Source organism: Pyxicephalus adspersus, chromosome 8 (genome assembly GCF_032062135.1).
Source record: "Pyxicephalus adspersus chromosome 8, UCB_Pads_2.0, whole genome shotgun sequence".
Lineage (NCBI taxonomy): Eukaryota > Metazoa > Chordata > Amphibia > Anura > Pyxicephalidae > Pyxicephalus > Pyxicephalus adspersus.
In genome coordinates, this window is record NC_092865.1 from 42,338,111 (window position 1) to 42,355,907 (window position 17,797).

Here is a 17,797-nt window from a genome sequence, read left to right on the forward strand (position 1 = left end):
AAAAAACACTTTCAGTAAGTAAAATATACCTATATATACATATAAATACAATATCATTTATTTAAACGATTTTCATTTAAACTTATTTATTTGTATGTATATGTATATATAAGTTTATATTACTTACTGAAGCACCTATCTGTGTACGCAGCAGTCATTCTAAATTGGTTGTCCTATCATTGGCTGAGGCAGATTGATGAATGACATCAGGGGACCGCTGTACAATTGCTGTATCAAAAGAGGCATAGACTGCAGCTACAAGACAAAATCCAACCCTGTACAAAGCATTGGTCAGAACACATCTGGAATATGCAATCCAAATTTGTGCACCAGTTCACAAAAAGGACATTCTGGAACCGAAGAGAGTACAGAGAAAAAAAAGGAAAGGAGGATGTCAGCTATAGAGAGATTAGCTGAACTGAATCTATTTTCCCTTAAGAAGAGAAGTTTAAGGGGGAATATGATCACCCTGTAAAAATATATAAATGGTCCATATAGAGAACTCTCTTACTAATTATTCACTTTGGAATCATTACAAAGAACAACAGGGCACTCTTTGTGTCGGGAGGAAAAGAAGTTTAATCTCCACATAAGGAAGGGATTCTTCACTGTAAGGTCTGTGAAAATGTGGAATATGCTCCATCAGGATGTAGTTTTACCAAGTTTTATAGATTGCTTTCAGGAAATGCTCTATGCTTTTCTAGGAGCACATAATATACCTGGGTATTAATGTTTTAAAAAAAGACACCAGAGACTGTTGATCCAGGGAACTTTCGATTGCCTCAAGGCATCAGGAAGTATTTATAAGGGATTTTTGTCTGGATCAACTATGTCTATAGGTTTTTTAACTGGGATATGTTTATTTCGCTAGTGGTTGAACTTGATGGACTTTTTCCCACCTAACTAACTATATAACTATGTTACTATGTAACACTCTTCTGACATGTACAAAGCTTGTGTTTAGTAAATTTAAAAAGAATTGTAAATTAATAGAATGGTATACATTTGTTTCCACAGGTTTATACCCGAGAAGGATTTATTTTGGGCCGTCCTTGCATTTCTCCATTCTGTGCAAAGCCAACAATATAATGTTTCCACCTGTGTAACTAGAGCCTCACTTTATCTTTTAGTAAGATGTCAAGACAAATGTAAAGATATGAATATGGTAAAATTCTTCTCAATTCTATTGCATTATTACTTATTAGTACTTAAAAAATAGCTTAATCCTTATTAAGGCAAATTTCACATGATAGTTGTAATACATTTTGGTGTTTACTGTTCCCAGAAGCCTTCTGTCATCCACTAGGCAGCTGGGAGCAATACAGCCAACAACTGTGTATAAATCTAAATGTGAACAAAAACTTTCCCTTATAAAAGTACATTATAGAAAGATATGAAAGATCTTGTATCATTTGAAAATGTTTAATTTAATAAACGCTTACCTCTTGTCTATCCCTTCCACCTAATTAACATATCACTAAATCATATAAAGTCATTAATATTAAGCTGCTGCACGGTCTACATTTCATCTTTCATAAACATTTTCCTTCTGCAGATGTCAGTAAATGTGGTTTGTAGACTAATAGAAAACATTTCTGAAGTCCGGTTGGTCTATTTTCATCACCCCCTTTTTATCAAGTTTTTCTTTCACTACCCTCAACTTTTGGAAAAATACGGAAGCCAAATTATGAAACTTTGGATGCATAAGGAAGATAGTAGTACAGTCAGTGAGAAAAACTCCAACCTTATACCAACAGCCCATGACAGTTTAAATCCAATTTTAAATATTTTACACAGCTATCCAAATGCACTTCTCGTTTTGCTGGTAAGTTCTCAAACGTAACCATAAAATTCTGCTTGTTGTCAGTTCTGATGTAACCCAAGCTCTGAGTATTTCTGACCACCACAATATCCACAAAATCCTGCCACATCAAGCTAAAATTTATAAAAAGTGGGTGACTACTTTTGAAGTAGGTGACTGGTGGTCACTAGAAGAGTAAGTGAACAGTTGAAAAAACAAACATTGTAACCTTATATTTGTATTGGGGTGGATGTGTCAGGAAAAGCAAGCAGAGTTCAACTAGCCAACTGACCTTTTCCCCATTCTTGATGCTTGTTACACACTATGTGCCTAATTATTAAAGCTCTTCAAGGCTGGAGAGAATACACTTTTATCAGTGAACCTGGGTGACACAGCAAACCTGGAATGGATTTCTTCAAAGTTCTTTGCTGTTTGCTAGCAAATGTTTTGAATCTTGGACCAGATCCATAACAGGTTTCCTGGATCACCCAGCTTCACTGATGAAAGTGTATCCTCTCCAGCCTTGGAGAGCCTTAATAAATCAGGCCCTATGTCTCTGTGTGGAGTGGCTGAGACAAGGTTTTGCTTCCTTATGTTAAACTTGCCCCCTAAAGGCTGCCTATATTTTGACTGGTGGAGGAATACTTAAGAAGCAGCAGCGAATACGGAAAAAACAAATGCACAAAATGAATGAAGCAGATGGATTGAGATACTTAGACTGGGGATCTAAAAGGTATAACTTTTACTCCATTAAGGAGAACAATGCAATCATGACATCACAAAATCTCACTCTTATTCTTGTGAGAATAGTAGCCAAAGGGGCGGTGCTGACATTGCATATTTACAGCTAGAAGCCTGAGTATACTTGTAAGTACACTGAGTTTTTTTGTTTGGAAATCATTCAAAACAGATAGTAAATCTTAGGCAGAGTTACTATTTAAAGATGCTCCCTATGATATAACAAATCCTAATTTTTAATGTTCAGATCCATTTTAACCTAGATTCCGTCAGTCAGCTTGCCTCCTGTACCTCATACACATTAGTTTACAGTTGGTAATTGTCATGTATTTAGGAAACCGGGTACTTCATATACTTCACATCACAGGGAGTCCAAAGACTGGGTGTCTTAAATGATCCATTAATGGATGATGCTCAAAAATAAACAACACTCTTTTGTACAAAATATTAAATTCAACTTTTTAGATGTTAAACACATTTAAATTGTAGAAACATACTCGGAAAATACAGTGTATGCACGGGTATCTGATAAAAGTTCTGTAAGTAGATGAATAATACTATTTCATCAAATACTATTTCATCAGAGGATGCAATAAGTTATGCTTATGTTTAATAGTGAGTACCTAGAGATCATTAATATATTCTTCTTGTCAGGATCTAATTAATAATGTCTCAGAAGATGTGGCTGATAAAGGGCTTTTGATATTAAAAGCTTTCTTACGTGAAAATGATAGCTTTAGTTCATCAAATTTGCTTTTAAACCGACTTCTAAGAATCTTTCAAGAAATTGTAGCTCTTCCAGACACAGAAGGTAATATAATGGCCTACATCAAGTTGTTTTAAATTGTATGCACAATTTTTCATCAAAAAATGAAAATACAGTCCACTATCATGATGTTTATTATGTAGCACTTTACTGTTAGGTGGTAGTAGTAGATTTATATAGATTTCACTGATCTTCATTTCTGGGCTATCATGGTAATTGTGCCTGCCTCTGCTACAGTAGGATCAGAATGTGTTACAGGGGATACAGGTGCCAACCCCCAAAATAGTAAGGTAACCAATAAAGAAGAGGAGAAAAAGAAGCAGGGTTTTCGGCACAAAACGTGTGTTTATATGTATTATCAATGAAACAAAGTGATACAAAACAACACGGGTTCAAAATAGGCCACAATACATTTTTCTGGTCTAAACAGTGTAATTTTGGCCCTAGGGGGCACTGAATATAACACAAGGTGTAACAGATTCAAGTTGGACCATAATAGTTTCTTGTGGTCCACAAGATAACAAAAGGGACCTAGGGGGCACTAGACATGCAGCAACTTGCCAGTCATATACATTTACTTGCCATACAGATTTATAACCATAAATTCATGTTGCTTGTTGTACCCGATGCGTTTCGCCCTATCTAGCTTCCTCAGGGGTAGTAGTTTGACAACATGTGTTTGACGCTTGTAGTGATTATGTCTAGATCAATGAAAATATATTTCTTTAGTCACACAGTATAAGGTATATACCAGTATCTTAGTATTTGAACAGTATGAACCATTGTGCTAAATATATCAAAATCCCTTGGATACCATATGGGTCAAAATAATAATGAGCTATGTATATAAGCAAACTGATGTTACTCTATCTATTCAATCAATTATTCCAAAATGTATAAATCAGCTATAAATTTATAAACTATTTTAATTATCAAAAGAACATGTTAACACTTACATGGTCTTTGTAGAGTGGTTATATGGATAGCCCAGAGGCCGGGATGATAACGTAGGGCCGGGGGCCAGCGCTCGTTGCGTCGCCTGCCCAGTCCACGTCATCTAGGACAGAGGAGGAGGGCAGATCAACCCACCGCCCTGGCTCAGTGCTACGACCAGTCAAAGACCGGTCACAGCACAGCATCCCCGTCTAACAAGATGGGGATATATGGGAAGAAGCAGAACCCACTCCTGGGATAAAAGTAATACTTTTAACTTGATGTTTTGTGCAACCCTGTGGTTTCAGCAGAAGTAATGCCTCAAAGGGGTCTTTACCAATTGTTAAGGCAGTCTCCTGCTGGTCCCTGACCAGTTATGCCTCTCTCTCTGATGCCTTCTGTTTACAGCAACGCTGGGAAAGCGAGTAATACACACAACTCAAGCATGTAGTTAAATCACTCTCAAAACTTTATTGTTTGCACACAGCTTATATACCAGTTCAAGTTCAAAGGCATGATCAGTGCATAATTGAATGACTACAGACAACTAGCAGACATGACAAATGTCATTGTGGTTCTCTTAGAACAGGATATTCATGTCAGGAGAACAGATAGATGGCCGAAGGGAGGAAGGGGAGAGTTTCAAGGCAAAAAGGGGGCAAGCAGACATTAGTTAACTGATAAGAAGAGTACAACTAGTTTCAACATAATTCAATATTCTACAAAACATAACAAAAGCACAAAAATAATTAACTTCAAGACTCCACTTCTTACATTTCCTTACACCAATAATTTTTCTTAGGAGTGTATAGATAATCCTGTAAACTCCTACCCAGAAACATGGGCACGTCCACCAGATATAATAGAGGGAGCCCACAGCTCCACATTACCTAAGGCACAGCGATGACACTCCTGGTTTAAATTTTGCCAGTCTAGTACTTTATAGTTGGCTTCATAAAAACCCACATGGAGCGTGCGGCTGTGTCCTAGATCTGCTCCCACTGTGAGTTGTAAAGGGTGCGGCCCATATCCTCCTCCCAATGAGATACATTTAATGGCCTAGAGTTTGCTGTTGAGAAGAGAAGGGACTGGTAAATTACCTAAAGTATACCCTTACCTAGGGGGTCCCTGTCGGCGACACCCTTAAAGTGGTAAATTTGACCAAAGATTGTACATAATGCTTGATTTAAAGGTAAGTGAATATGGATGATGAAAGTATTTCATATGACAAACTAAGGGAGGCAAAGGTTCACACTCCTGAAAGTACAATAAAATCCTTAGCTCTGCCTCAAAATGGCCCAATTCCTCAAACCCAGGGGTAAAGGACGGGTTATGGTCTATAGTGGCTAAGGGTGTATGTAGTGACATAAACACATCCAAGTATTTCACATCATCCCACTATGTTAAGGAATGCTTCCGAAGTTGCAGAGGGGTCCAAAGGGTATCTATCGCTTTGGGTGATACATAGTACACTTCCAGGCTTACCCATGAAGGGGTGTTAGATGTGGCTTGGTATGTCGTCAGTGCAGCCAGCTGTGCCGCTCTATAGTTTTGGGAAATATTGGGCACCGCTATACCACCTCTTTACTTATAAAGAACTTGTTTAACCCCTCTGGGTCTTTGCAATGAGTGCAGAACATGGCTTGGTACTGTGACTAGAAGGACTCAAAACAAATGCAAGAGTCTTGGTAGGGCAGCATTTCCAAAGCTGCTATTCTACCAAGCCAGGAAATCTGGTATCGCTTCCAGGATTCCAGTGAGACCCTCACAGAGCTTTGATAGATGAACCAGCTTCACAAATGAAATTGTATCCTCTCCAGCCTTGGAGAGCTTTAATAAATAAGGCCCACTAAATACATGGAATTAACATAGCAGCACACAAAACATTTCATTTATAACATCTATTTTCTAACCTTTATTTACTGATTTTAATGTGTGTTTACATCTATACACATCTTACAACCAATGGTATTTTTTCACCTCTCAAAGATGAATTAGTTGCATTTGTGACAGCAGAATATGAACAATATAACATTTTAATTTATCTTACAGTGGAAAAGAAATTGCCATTGATCCTAAGACTTTTATGCTTGATACAACAGAAAAGTCAAAGTGACAGTCAAATGGATGGCACTTACTTTAAACTCCTTTACCATGGTAAATGAGATGACTGACCACACAGCTATATTATTGTGGATCTTGTCCTAAGTAGATAAGTGTTAAAAATAAGAAGTTCTTATTTAGTAATTGTCCTATTATTGTAAATCTTGATGAAATTTAAATGTTAAAAATAATAATAATAATAATCAGTGCAACAGTGCAAACACATAACGATTTTAGAAGAGACAGACAAAAATGTACTTTTGTAGGTTTGGTTTATGTATAGTTTTTAAAATGCTAATATAATTTAGACACAGGATTAATATGTCCTAGCAGAAAATATATTTACTACTAACAGTTTGCTTAGTTTTGCAAAATGTGTAAGTGGAATAGTCACATCCTGGTCTCTATTCAGCTGCCCTGACATGCAATTTGATTTCTGATTTACCCAATGATGTATGTTTATGTCTTTGTGATTTTGTTTCTGGCTGTATCAAGCTTATCTAGGGGTCAAGCTCCATCTTAAACAAGGTGGGAAAAGTGTAGTCTGGTCTGATATTTTTTTGAGCCATGATACACAGATGATCAGCTACTCACCATTTCAGACATGTACATGTGCAGTACAGCATGATGCAGTTATATCTATATAGATCAAAAGCTCAAACGAATGTAAAATCCAACTCAGTATTAGTAAGTGTTCCCTAAAAAATTGTTCAGTGAGTGTATGTAGTTAGCCTTCATGTTACAGCCCATTTCTAAGATGGCTCAGCAGGTAAACATAGATTGTTAGATTCTTCACTGCACTTAGTCATTAGATATTTTTCATGATTCCTCTATTTTTGCCTATTTCTGCTCACAGCCATAAAGGATGTCACCACTTTCAAAGGAAAAAATGGGAGAAATATGTAGGTCTTCTTTCTGAAATGTTTGGCTGCCCAACTAGTCCCTTTAAATTAGGTACTTTTTAGGTCACTAGCTTAAACATGTATGCAGCAAATGCGGATAGAACTTCTGGTTTACATATATGTTCATGTTCTGTGACTTGGACAACATTAAAGCCAGAAAACAATTCAGAAAAATAGCATTTTCCACCAGCAATCAATCTGATAACACACATATGAGGCAAATGTTAATGTTAGATTTATTTTAAATTAACATTGCATATTAAATAAGTATAACTTTTAAAATTCTGTTTCTTAGTGAGCAGTTTAACTGGGAAATGTAATCCATGTCATGTCAACATTCTTCAGCCTGCCTTCAGCTTTATATATAGCAGTCTTCATCAATCTAGTACAAGCTGCAAGATGAGGGGTATGTTTGTCTAGATAATGTTTAAAGTTTCAAAAATAGAAATCTGAAGGTTTATGTGCATGCTTGTAAAAAATATAATACTAAAATATTCTATCTTAGTAAATTCTTAATACAATAAAAAAGAACATTTTTTCTGAAAACCATAAAACATGAATAGTTCATCTATAAACCGTAGTGCAGCCCACAGTCTTAAGGTCAAGGGTCTATCCTCCCAAAATGGATATTTCAGCCAGGGCAGCTATAAGAAGATCTATTTATTATAAAGAATAAAAAATAGGATGCTAGTACAATCTGAACTGAATTAGAGGTAGACTGGAACGGAGTTAGAAACTAAAGCAGAGGTTGAACCAGCATAGTAGTTACTTTAATTAACTCCAGTTACCAGAATCATTCTGATATAGTATCCTATGATAACGCATGGCTTTAGGAAAACAAGAGCAAGTGGTTAGTATTTTCTGGGAGTTTTCATTTTTTAATCTTTGCCAAGGAGGGCTGAGGAGTGCCTATACTCACAATTTCTTTTGGATTCAACTCTAATAAACCAAACAATATCAGTTAAAACACATTTAATACAATGTTCTGTGTTTTTGGTTTAAACCATGTTTGTTTAGGTACTTTTTTTAATACATTTTTTATAGCCACAGCAATGCTTCTCTCAAATACCCCTTTGATTGAATTGTTGGACAAACTAGTGGAATATACATGGGATGAGACGAAAATCTATCCAAATGAATTGTTTGGGTCCCTTTGCTGTTCAGCTTTGTTAATGACATCATCTCTGATTCTTTTCCAGAAGTTCTATGCTTTACAAGTAAGAGATATAAATTATACTATAGGTGACCACCAATATTATTAATGAGGACAAATGCTAGAGTAAGTTTAGAACCAATGCAGCCTACAGTTTGTGCTGTAGCTCACAGGTCCCTATCCCCAGGTCCGTCCCCAGGCATCTGACTGGTCGAACGTGAGACCACGGAAACCAGTGGTGGTCCAGGGCTCTGGCCGGTGCACCCCCCAATGGGGTCAGAAGAAGGACCACGCTTGGGGAGGGCGCACCAGCCAGAGCCGTCGACCATGTCTCCCGTATGCATCGCAGGCTCTGACCTGCAATAGGAGAGTGGTTGGGTTTTGGCATTATGACGTCACTCAGGGGGAAATTTCGTAGATTCAGTGGTCCGCGTGCTTCAAAAGGTTGGGGACCACTGCTGTAGCTTAAAGAATACATTAACCCGCCAATTTATTAAGTGCATCTTGCTAGCACCCACTTCTTCTTAAGAATGGGGAGGCCAGAAGATCATTTGAGTACAATGAACTTATTGTCATACTCAAGAAACCAGTTTGAGATAATTTAAGCACGGTGACATGGAATGTTATAAATACAAAAGTAGGCTTTAACAAGAAAATAACCCCTACAACATTACACCAGCAGCCTAAACCATTGAAGGCAGGATGGATCCATGTTTTTGACACACCTAAATCACCCCTTTCTCCCTATTCTGATTCTTTATGTGAACTTCAGTCACTTTATGTCACATTGGCCCTGATTTATGAAAGCTCTCCAGGCTGGGGATAATACACTTTCAGAAGTGAAGCTGGGTGATCCACAAAACATGGACTGGATTTTTCAAAATTATTTGCTATTTGCTAGCAAATGTTTTGAATCCTGGACCAGATCCATTCCAGGTTTGGTGGATCACCCAGCTTCACTTATGAAAGTGTATTATCCCCAGCCTTGGAGAGCTTTCATAAATCAGGGCCATTATGTCACATTGTCACTTTATGTGACAATGTCTATATGCATAAATGCATTGAGTTGCTTTAGTGTGATTGGCTGAATATATACATTAACAAGCAGTTCAACAGGTGTACCCAATAAAGGGAGCATAAAATAGGACAAAATGTCAGCAGAATAGGAAAATTCAGATGCAATGTTTGAATTTATGTATGCTATTTTATTATTAAGGTTCAAGTCTAATGATAATGGTCTTTTTTTTGGTTTTAGGAAGAATGGATAAGGTCTAGAGCATTTTACCTCCAAATACACTGTAATTAGTTACCTGCTCTGCCTAGTTTAAAGATGTTGGTCATCATCATTGGTTGGGATAAGATGATATAATCCTTGCACATGCACACTGAAGTTACTTTGTCCTTCAAGAGGATCAAGTTATCATGTAGTAAAAAAAAGGCTAACAGGCTGTAAAAAGTATCTTTATTAGAAGAGATTTTACAGTCTCTTCTGCCAAAACAACCCAGTCTTTAAACCCTTTTTAGGAAGCGGTTCCACTTTAATGATGCTTAAGTTCCTACTAGGTAGGGGGTTAGGGGTAGAATTCTTCTCACTTCATTTTTTTATTTAACATCCAGCAAATAAGGAGATTTTGTTTACTTTATGTTCTGTTAAATATACCAAGAATAAGGACATATTTAGAAAATGAGGATACAAACAGCACGTCAGTGGTCAGCACATGTAAGTGTCTTTGCCAGTTTATGACTTTCTTGGCACAGATCTATATTAAAAAAAGTAAATAGGTTTAAGAAAAGTGAATAAAAAATTCAAATGGGAAGTAGCATGTAGCGTTTTGTAGTGAATTTGACATTTAAAAGGTTGCATAATATTGTGTTGTTTGTGTTGAAAAAGACCATATCACACTGTCTTTACAGGTACATAAAACTGTGAAAGTGGATGTACACAAAATAGTAAATCTAATTTCATTTAAATATAAATCAGCTGCATCCAATCTAATGAGTAAGTAGATATTTTAAAGCAAAGGAGTACTAATTAAAGCCGAATCACTGGAAAACAGTTCAAGTGCATAACCTAAAATACCTTTATGTGAATTGTATGTCTTCCACATGCCACCACCAAGTCCTGGGCCTTTTTTAGAGACTGCAATACAGGTCAAATTTTTAAAGCAGAACTGTACTAAAAATAAAGAAAACACCACTTACATTTACTTCTGCAGAACTCCCTATCCCTCCATAGCTGGGCTTGATTAGGTTGCATGCCATCCTGGAACCCTCCTTTGTCCAGGCATGGGTGCTGCCATGTTCTTCCTTCTTTTGGCTACGTCACCCAATCTCACACTGTGCATGCGTGAGATTGGGTGATTTAGCCTACTATAACTGTAAGAAACAAAAGTCTCACAGTGCATAAGTGAGATTTGGAAAGCCCCCTTCTGTGCATGTCCTAAAGACAGAAAGGGAGGGGCTTAACCATTTTAGGGGGGAACACAGTGGCAATCAGTTTGTAGGATCTCCACTTTCTTTGTTAAAACAATGTTGATCATCTTATTTGGAAAGTAGCGATCAGACTGTTTGCCATAATGCATTTGTAAGAGAAAGCACAGCATACGTTCGGATTATGGCGCATACTTACCCTGTGCATTCTTCCTGCCGCAATGAAAGGTCCAGGACCTGTCATTACTGCATCCAAGGAGGCCGCCATCTTCACCGTCGGTTCCATGGCGGACTTCTGTGGATATATCAACCCTGTTCATTCATTGGATAATGTAACTCCTGCCCTGTAACACTGTGTAGTTGAGAGTTTAAAAGAATATAAAAAAGCCAAAAGGAACCAGGGCTCATTGCACGTTCGTAGCACAATGTATGCAATTTAATTAATTCAGAAAGCAGTGTTTTCTTTACTCTATCTAGCCATAGTTTTAAACTATCTGAAGAGGCATGCTTAGTGTTTACTGCACTTTTTAGGGTAACTCACATCCATCCATGTGATAAAGATAACACTTGGCCTTTCAGACAGCTTCCTTAATCTTGGAACCCTCTTGGCTCTCTCAGCACATTTTAGCACCCTCATCCTGATCTAGAGTTCTTACACCACTGCTCCCTGAGCATACAGGCTTCACACAGCATTTCAGTGTCTGTCAACTTGCTTTGCATTTTTTATACCTAAGCCATCCCAAAAGCTGTACCTCACCTAGTCTCTGTCTCAGTCACAATCTCCAACTCAATCTCTCTTGCTAAAAGAATGCAGTCCCTTCAGCAACGTCAAGTTACTGGCCTGGCAGAGTAATTGATTGTTTGACTCTCATTCCTCCCAAGACACTCCAGACTTGGACCCCAAATAAAGATGCAAATACTCAATTATCAAACTGCTTGCAGACTGCAACACAATCTTCAAATTTGGCTTCACAGATTTTACTACAATGTTTAGTTTTTTTATGCTTTTTCATTTTATTAATGTGGATGCATTAGGGAAGTATTTACACCTCTGGAATAATGAATTTCTGTGTGTGTGCCCAGGGTAAGATTTAAGCCTATCACAATCACACTATCACTATCACAATGACAGAAAATCATGTGGAATCTAAAATTATACATTCATTACCAAAACAGAATGTTGGGAGGCATCTTTAAACAAGGACAATTTTCTATGAAAACAAACTAAATAGGGGTTTCACTCACTTTGAAGAAATTTATGCATGCATCCTGTCGGATATTCTAGATAGATATACATTGAAACATGTTTCCTATTTTATATATTTTTTTCAAGCTCAGTCTCAATAAAAACCTAAAGGACTAGTGTTTATGAAAATTGTAAATTTCTATAAATGTATTTGGTGTTTTAGAATACTAGGACAAATACTTCAAACAAGGGGTTTGTTTTAGTTTCATTTTATATAAAAAAAAAACGAAGAAATAAAAATATGATCATATTGTCCATCAAGATGCACAAATGTTCTTAGAAAAATGACCAGTGCTATACAGTAAAGTACAGATGTTCAGCAAATTGTGTAAAAGACACTTATTGAATTATACAAATTACATTTATAAATTACATAAATCCATTATTGCATTGCAGTTAGCCTTCTTCACCTTTTTAAAGCACTGTTGATGCATCAGTTTTCCTCCCCTCTACTTGACATCATACCTGCAAAAGAATCACAAAAGACAAAGCCAGAAAATAAATGTTCTATCAAGCCGCTGACAACACAAAATACCCTCTATCTTACTACAGCTTTCCAGAACCTCTTGATACAGGTAACTTATTTTTGAGATGCTGCTGTGCTTTCAAATTAGCACCTGTTCAAATAAACTTGTATGCTTAAAGTGAAGACTGGTTTTATTATTGCAGTATAAAATGTGGTATTAAATTATCAGTTAGGCAAAGTTTCAAATAAGAATGAATAAATTGTTTTTTTCTAAAAATATTAACCATATCTGGCACAATCTAAAACAAACTTTTTAAAATTAGGAACAATTTAACTAGATCTTAGTAGCTAGGCTGTTGTTACAACGGTCTATGCATGAAAGTGCATGACCCTCTCATTTTGTAGCACCCATGTAAAAAACATTGAAAGCAATTAAAAAAATAAATAGAATAAATGTAAAAAATAATCACCTTACATGTTGCCTTCTGGCTGCTTACAGTAAACATTAATGTCATCACTGGACCTTACTACAGGATCATGGCATAGCTTTCAAAGAATTCAATTTCTTAGCAAGGAGCACTAAAATAATATTCTTATTGCTCATGTCAACAGGAATATGGGTTCGCAATTTTCAAATGGGAAATGAGAAAAGTAGACCACTTAGTCAAAGTTCAGCCTCAGTTTTAGGAAGGAACCCTTGAGGAAGGGTTAAAAGCTCTTTACAATTTGTCTTGTCTCAAACATGTTGAATATTCAAGTGAGGTGAAAATTTCTTTGCTGAAGCAATCAGCTGGTTGGGCTTTAAATTGCAAAACCATGTTGTGGATAGTCTATGACTGATACATTTGCTTTTGACATTTATCTAACTTAAAAATGTGACTCAGTGGATCTGGCACTGGTAGCATATTTAGTTTTGGTAAATTTGATACATTTTGATGGCTTTCTTGCATTATTTTTATGTCTGTATTTTTTTATCCTTAATACAGAAAGATACCTTTCTTGTGCAGGCAGCCATAGACTGTTTGGAAACTCTCATAGAATTTGTGTATGATAAAGAAGTTGATCTTGGTAAGGTTATACTTCTTTGATATTTGTCATGATAAGTGTTTCATGCAGAAAATATGTACCTTGTTCAAATATGTCCACATAAGTCACCCTGACTTCTATGGAAGTTCAAAAGCAAGTTTTATTTACATTTAAAATTTATCAATGCAATGCAAAAAAAAATCAAAATACATTAGTTACATAGATAGTTTGTTTTATTTAGCTCTTCATATAACAACACATCCATGGAATAGATTTGTGCTTCTTCTGTCGTTCAGCTGTGAGGAGAATATTTTTGTGCAGCCCGGTATTCTCAGGTTCATGGCTTTGGTGAGTTGATATATTTGCACACAGTTTGCGTTTTAGGTTTAGCTTTGTTAAAAAACAAAACAAAAAACAATCCCTTATGGGTGAATAATGTACACTGCAAGCATTTTAAGAAATATTGTAACAGATTCCTACCTTTCTGTTTTCTGAAGATATATTTGTTTGTTTCGCCTTGTCCTTTACAAAATTATTCTGAATGGAAGTGTGTCAGTACCATGATGATACTATGGGTGGAGGTTTTGCAATTAAAGAATTGGTGGCAGCCAGACTTCAGTGAAAACATGAATAGTTTCTGGATTTATTCATACCAAATCGTATTAAATTTAATCTGGGCAAATTTCTTTTCTCTACTGGTAAATTGCAGTAACTATTATTTTTTGGTCTTAAAATAAAAACAAGTGGATTGCAGAATTTGCAGATGGTGCTCTATGTGATGGGTATTTATTTTTTTCCGGTATTTATTTTTTTATAATTTTATTCAAATGAAATTCAAGTGATCTGCTAGTTTTATATTTTTAAAATATCCTTTTCCTATTCTATATGGCTTTTTAACATTATACATGAGCCACATAGATTTAACCAGTGGGAATATATTTTGCATTATTGCATCTGTTTAAGTACAGTTGACTTAAAACATTCCTATATTTGTCCTGTCTTCTTTGACAACATTCCCCTCCAAGTCATTGGGACTAGCCCAAAAATGTACTCTCTTAATGTTCAGTGATTTTATATATCAATATTTTTGTTAGAAAAGACAAAAAAAAGTTCTATTATAAAAATTTACTAAATTAGTTCAACCACTAGGGAAATAAACCTATCCCAGATAAAACCCAACTTTAAACAGTAGGGGTGAAAGCAGGCAAGCCTGCCTCATGCCCATTTTTATGGGAATTTCCTTGGAAAGATACCCCCACTAAGAACTGAGGTTTCGGTGGATCATATATTATGGACAGTAATCTTTAAGAAGACCACCCCCTTATTAGGGAAAATTAGACAGTAATTGTCAATGGAAAAGTGATCCTTGCCTTATTTGCAAATGTTGCTAATGTGCACCAAATAAAGTTCGCAGGAAGGCAGGCACTCTCCTGCAAAGAATGTTACTAAATAGGGGGTCAATTTTTGCCTGCATTTTTTGTAATAGGAGTTTGAGAATCCATCCAAAACATGGGCACTGCTAGTCTCTATTCATTTAGGAACCCTAAGAATTTCTTCAACTGTGAAAGAGCTATCAAGAATCTGTCTAAGTTCTAGAAGTGGAAGCAACAAGTTCAATGTTTTTAATTCCCCATTTTTTTAATGTTTTTAATTTCCCCATTTTAAATTAAATTCAGTCATGTTATAGTCACTGGTTCCCAGATTTTCTTTGATATGATCATTTGTAATAAACTCACACACTCGCACAATTTGAAAATACCAGGTCTAAAAGATCACAGCCAGTTCATCCCTTTCTATGTGTGTAGAGAACTGATTGTCTACTTCCACATTAACATTTGGGGACTTATAACAAACTCCAGAAACTAACTATTCAGGTCTTTTTCACTATCACTTTTTGATCATGTCCCACATAAACACATGATCAGCTTATCATTTCACTTTTTTTGTGTTCCTAAAGCTACGTACACACTTCCAATTATTATCGTTGTTAAACGAACGACGAACGATCCTGCACGATATCTGCGAACGATCGTATAGCACCGATCCTGCACATACAGATAACGACACGATCGTTCGTAGATATTGTACACACAATAGATCGTTTGAGCGATACAGGGAGTGACGTGCACGACAGGAAGTGAACGAACGTTCGTTCGTCACGCATGCTCAGACCATGGACGATCAACGAACGATCGTACACACGAACGATGGTCAACGATCGTCGTCCAATCCGATCCGCCGGTCCGGTCGTTCGTTTCCAATGACTTTCCTCGTTCGTCGGGGTCGTTGGGTCCTTTTTTACGAACTATTTTTGCCCAATCGATCGTTCGTCGTTCGTTCGTCGTTCATTTTGAACGATAAAAATTGGAAGTGTGTACGCAGCTTAAGAGTATAACCTGGAATGTTATCAGCTCAATTATGTGTAGAACAAAGCCAAGATTCAGCACAAGGAGTATGGCTGTGATTCCTCTACAGCTTTTTTTTATACTGGGTACAGAAATCGGGTATGGAAGACTTACTAGAAAAACTTGTAAAGAAATAAAAATACTAGAGTGTACTGGTGTGCTACAAGAAACTATAAAGGGCCACTAAACTGTTTGGTGTTCAGTGACTGGGACCCCCAACTTACTGATGTTAAATAAGACAGGGGACACACCTTGCTGGCGCTAGTGGGGGAGGGCTCTATTTATTGGTGTTCACTGGTACTTACCTCCACAGCCTAAATGGGGTTAAAAAGGAAGTTCAGTCATTTACATATATGGTTTTATCTGAGATATGCTATGGTATGTAGTATAGTAGTATATTTATGTCACTAGTGGTTGAATTTGTGGAACTTATGTCTTTTATAACCCAACTATGTATATGTCTTTTATAACTTACCTATGTATAAATAAGTGACAAGTTAACTTGACAAGTTGACTGAAGGGACCCCTAATAAAGTTAAAAATAGAGGGCTAAGATCTATGTCCTGGTGCAAAAATGCACTGCAGGGGGTTAGGTAATATTAGTTTTGTATTGTATCATTAGAAAACATTTCTCTGTAATCAACTTCTATGCATGAAAATAACACTAAAAATATTACAATTTTTGTCTGTTGGTATATATTAGCTAGTAAAATATGAGAGCATGAAAATTCTAACATTGGATGAAATAAAGCACATTGTTGATGAAGCAGACAAAATAAAATTGCTTGAACTTCCATCCCACACAATGTTGGATTTACAGATTTTTTTGCAACAGGTAAGATCTTAGCAGTTCTTCTCATTTTCATTATTTTGTACACAGATTTTTTTTAAATGTGCTTTGTTTATTTGTTTTTTTTTAGTTACTGAATAAAAACATTGCAGTTGAACCATCAAGGAGATGCATAGTCCAGGATCTTTTACAAAAAATTGTGAACAATCAGAAGCAGCAAGACTCCAGAAGTACACTGTATCCTTATGTAATATTTTGAAATCTGTTTTTGGGATACAAATATAAATTCCTTTACATTATTTTTGTTATTAGACTAGGCTTCAGAAACTTAAAGTATCTGATATAGATTGGTCCAGACTGTGGGGCAGCTAGTAGTAGTAACTTGGAGGGTTGGGATTATTAGCAAAAATATCTGCAAGCATTAGGACAACCTGTCCACATTTATGTACATAACTTGTAACTGCCAGGGGTAGGTATTCAAAGCAGAGCCATACCATGGGAGGGAGGTCTATGTTCAGGAGTGAAGCAGTGAATTTGGGTGAAATAATTTGTTGTTGCATAGGAAAGGAAGACAAATATATTTTGCCCTTATACATAAGAGGTTCCACTACTCTAATATTGCAAATTAAATACAAACTCCTAAAGAGTTCATACCTTCAAATAAAAGATGGTTATAAGGTCTAGTGCAGCAACTGTTTCTTTTTAAAGAATGGTCAGGATTGGCATCTCTAAAGAACTAAAATTATATACGGAGCTAAGACTTCTGATGAAGAAGTAATAGGTGAAACGTGTCAAGAGCAAAACCTTGTCTTTTTGAAGAAGAATTGTCACAAACAAAGTCTGTATATTTAAAAAAAATTGTTTTTTAAAAAAACAAAAGATATTTTGATGCATGTTAACCAATATGGTTGTTTTTATTGATAATTAGGAATATCATTGATTAATTTTAAACTGTGTGCATAAAAATTTAGAGATTCAGAAAACTAAAAAAAAAAACACACCAAAAAAGCATGTTGCATCTACTCTTTTATGTTCAAA

General features: G+C 36.2%; 2 protein-coding genes across 2 annotated transcripts in view; both read left to right on the plus strand.

Moving 5' to 3' along the window:
- Positions 1-8,991, plus strand: part of MEI1 (meiotic double-stranded break formation protein 1) — a 48,502-nt gene extending 39,511 nt beyond the window's left edge. Inside the window, exons 19-26 of the mRNA XM_072420931.1 lie at positions 1,018-1,165; positions 1,556-1,825; positions 2,416-2,601; positions 3,167-3,350; positions 6,291-6,395; positions 7,539-7,649; positions 8,288-8,460; positions 8,926-8,991. Of these exons, the coding sequence (XP_072277032.1) occupies positions 1,018-1,165; positions 1,556-1,825; positions 2,416-2,601; positions 3,167-3,350; positions 6,291-6,395; positions 7,539-7,649; positions 8,288-8,460; positions 8,926-8,991 (1,243 nt within the window). The remainder of the gene's footprint in view (positions 1-1,017; positions 1,166-1,555; positions 1,826-2,415; positions 2,602-3,166; positions 3,351-6,290; positions 6,396-7,538; positions 7,650-8,287; positions 8,461-8,925) is intronic.
- A 1,325-nt stretch (positions 8,992-10,316) lies between these two features.
- Positions 10,317-17,797, plus strand: part of LOC140336229 (meiosis inhibitor protein 1-like) — a 10,440-nt gene continuing 2,959 nt past the window's right edge. The window contains exons 1-6 of the mRNA XM_072419226.1: positions 10,317-10,395; positions 12,469-12,647; positions 13,525-13,606; positions 13,806-13,912; positions 16,673-16,804; positions 16,890-16,996. Of these exons, the coding sequence (XP_072275327.1) occupies positions 10,392-10,395; positions 12,469-12,647; positions 13,525-13,606; positions 13,806-13,912; positions 16,673-16,804; positions 16,890-16,996 (611 nt within the window). The 5' untranslated portion in view covers positions 10,317-10,391. The remainder of the gene's footprint in view (positions 10,396-12,468; positions 12,648-13,524; positions 13,607-13,805; positions 13,913-16,672; positions 16,805-16,889; positions 16,997-17,797) is intronic.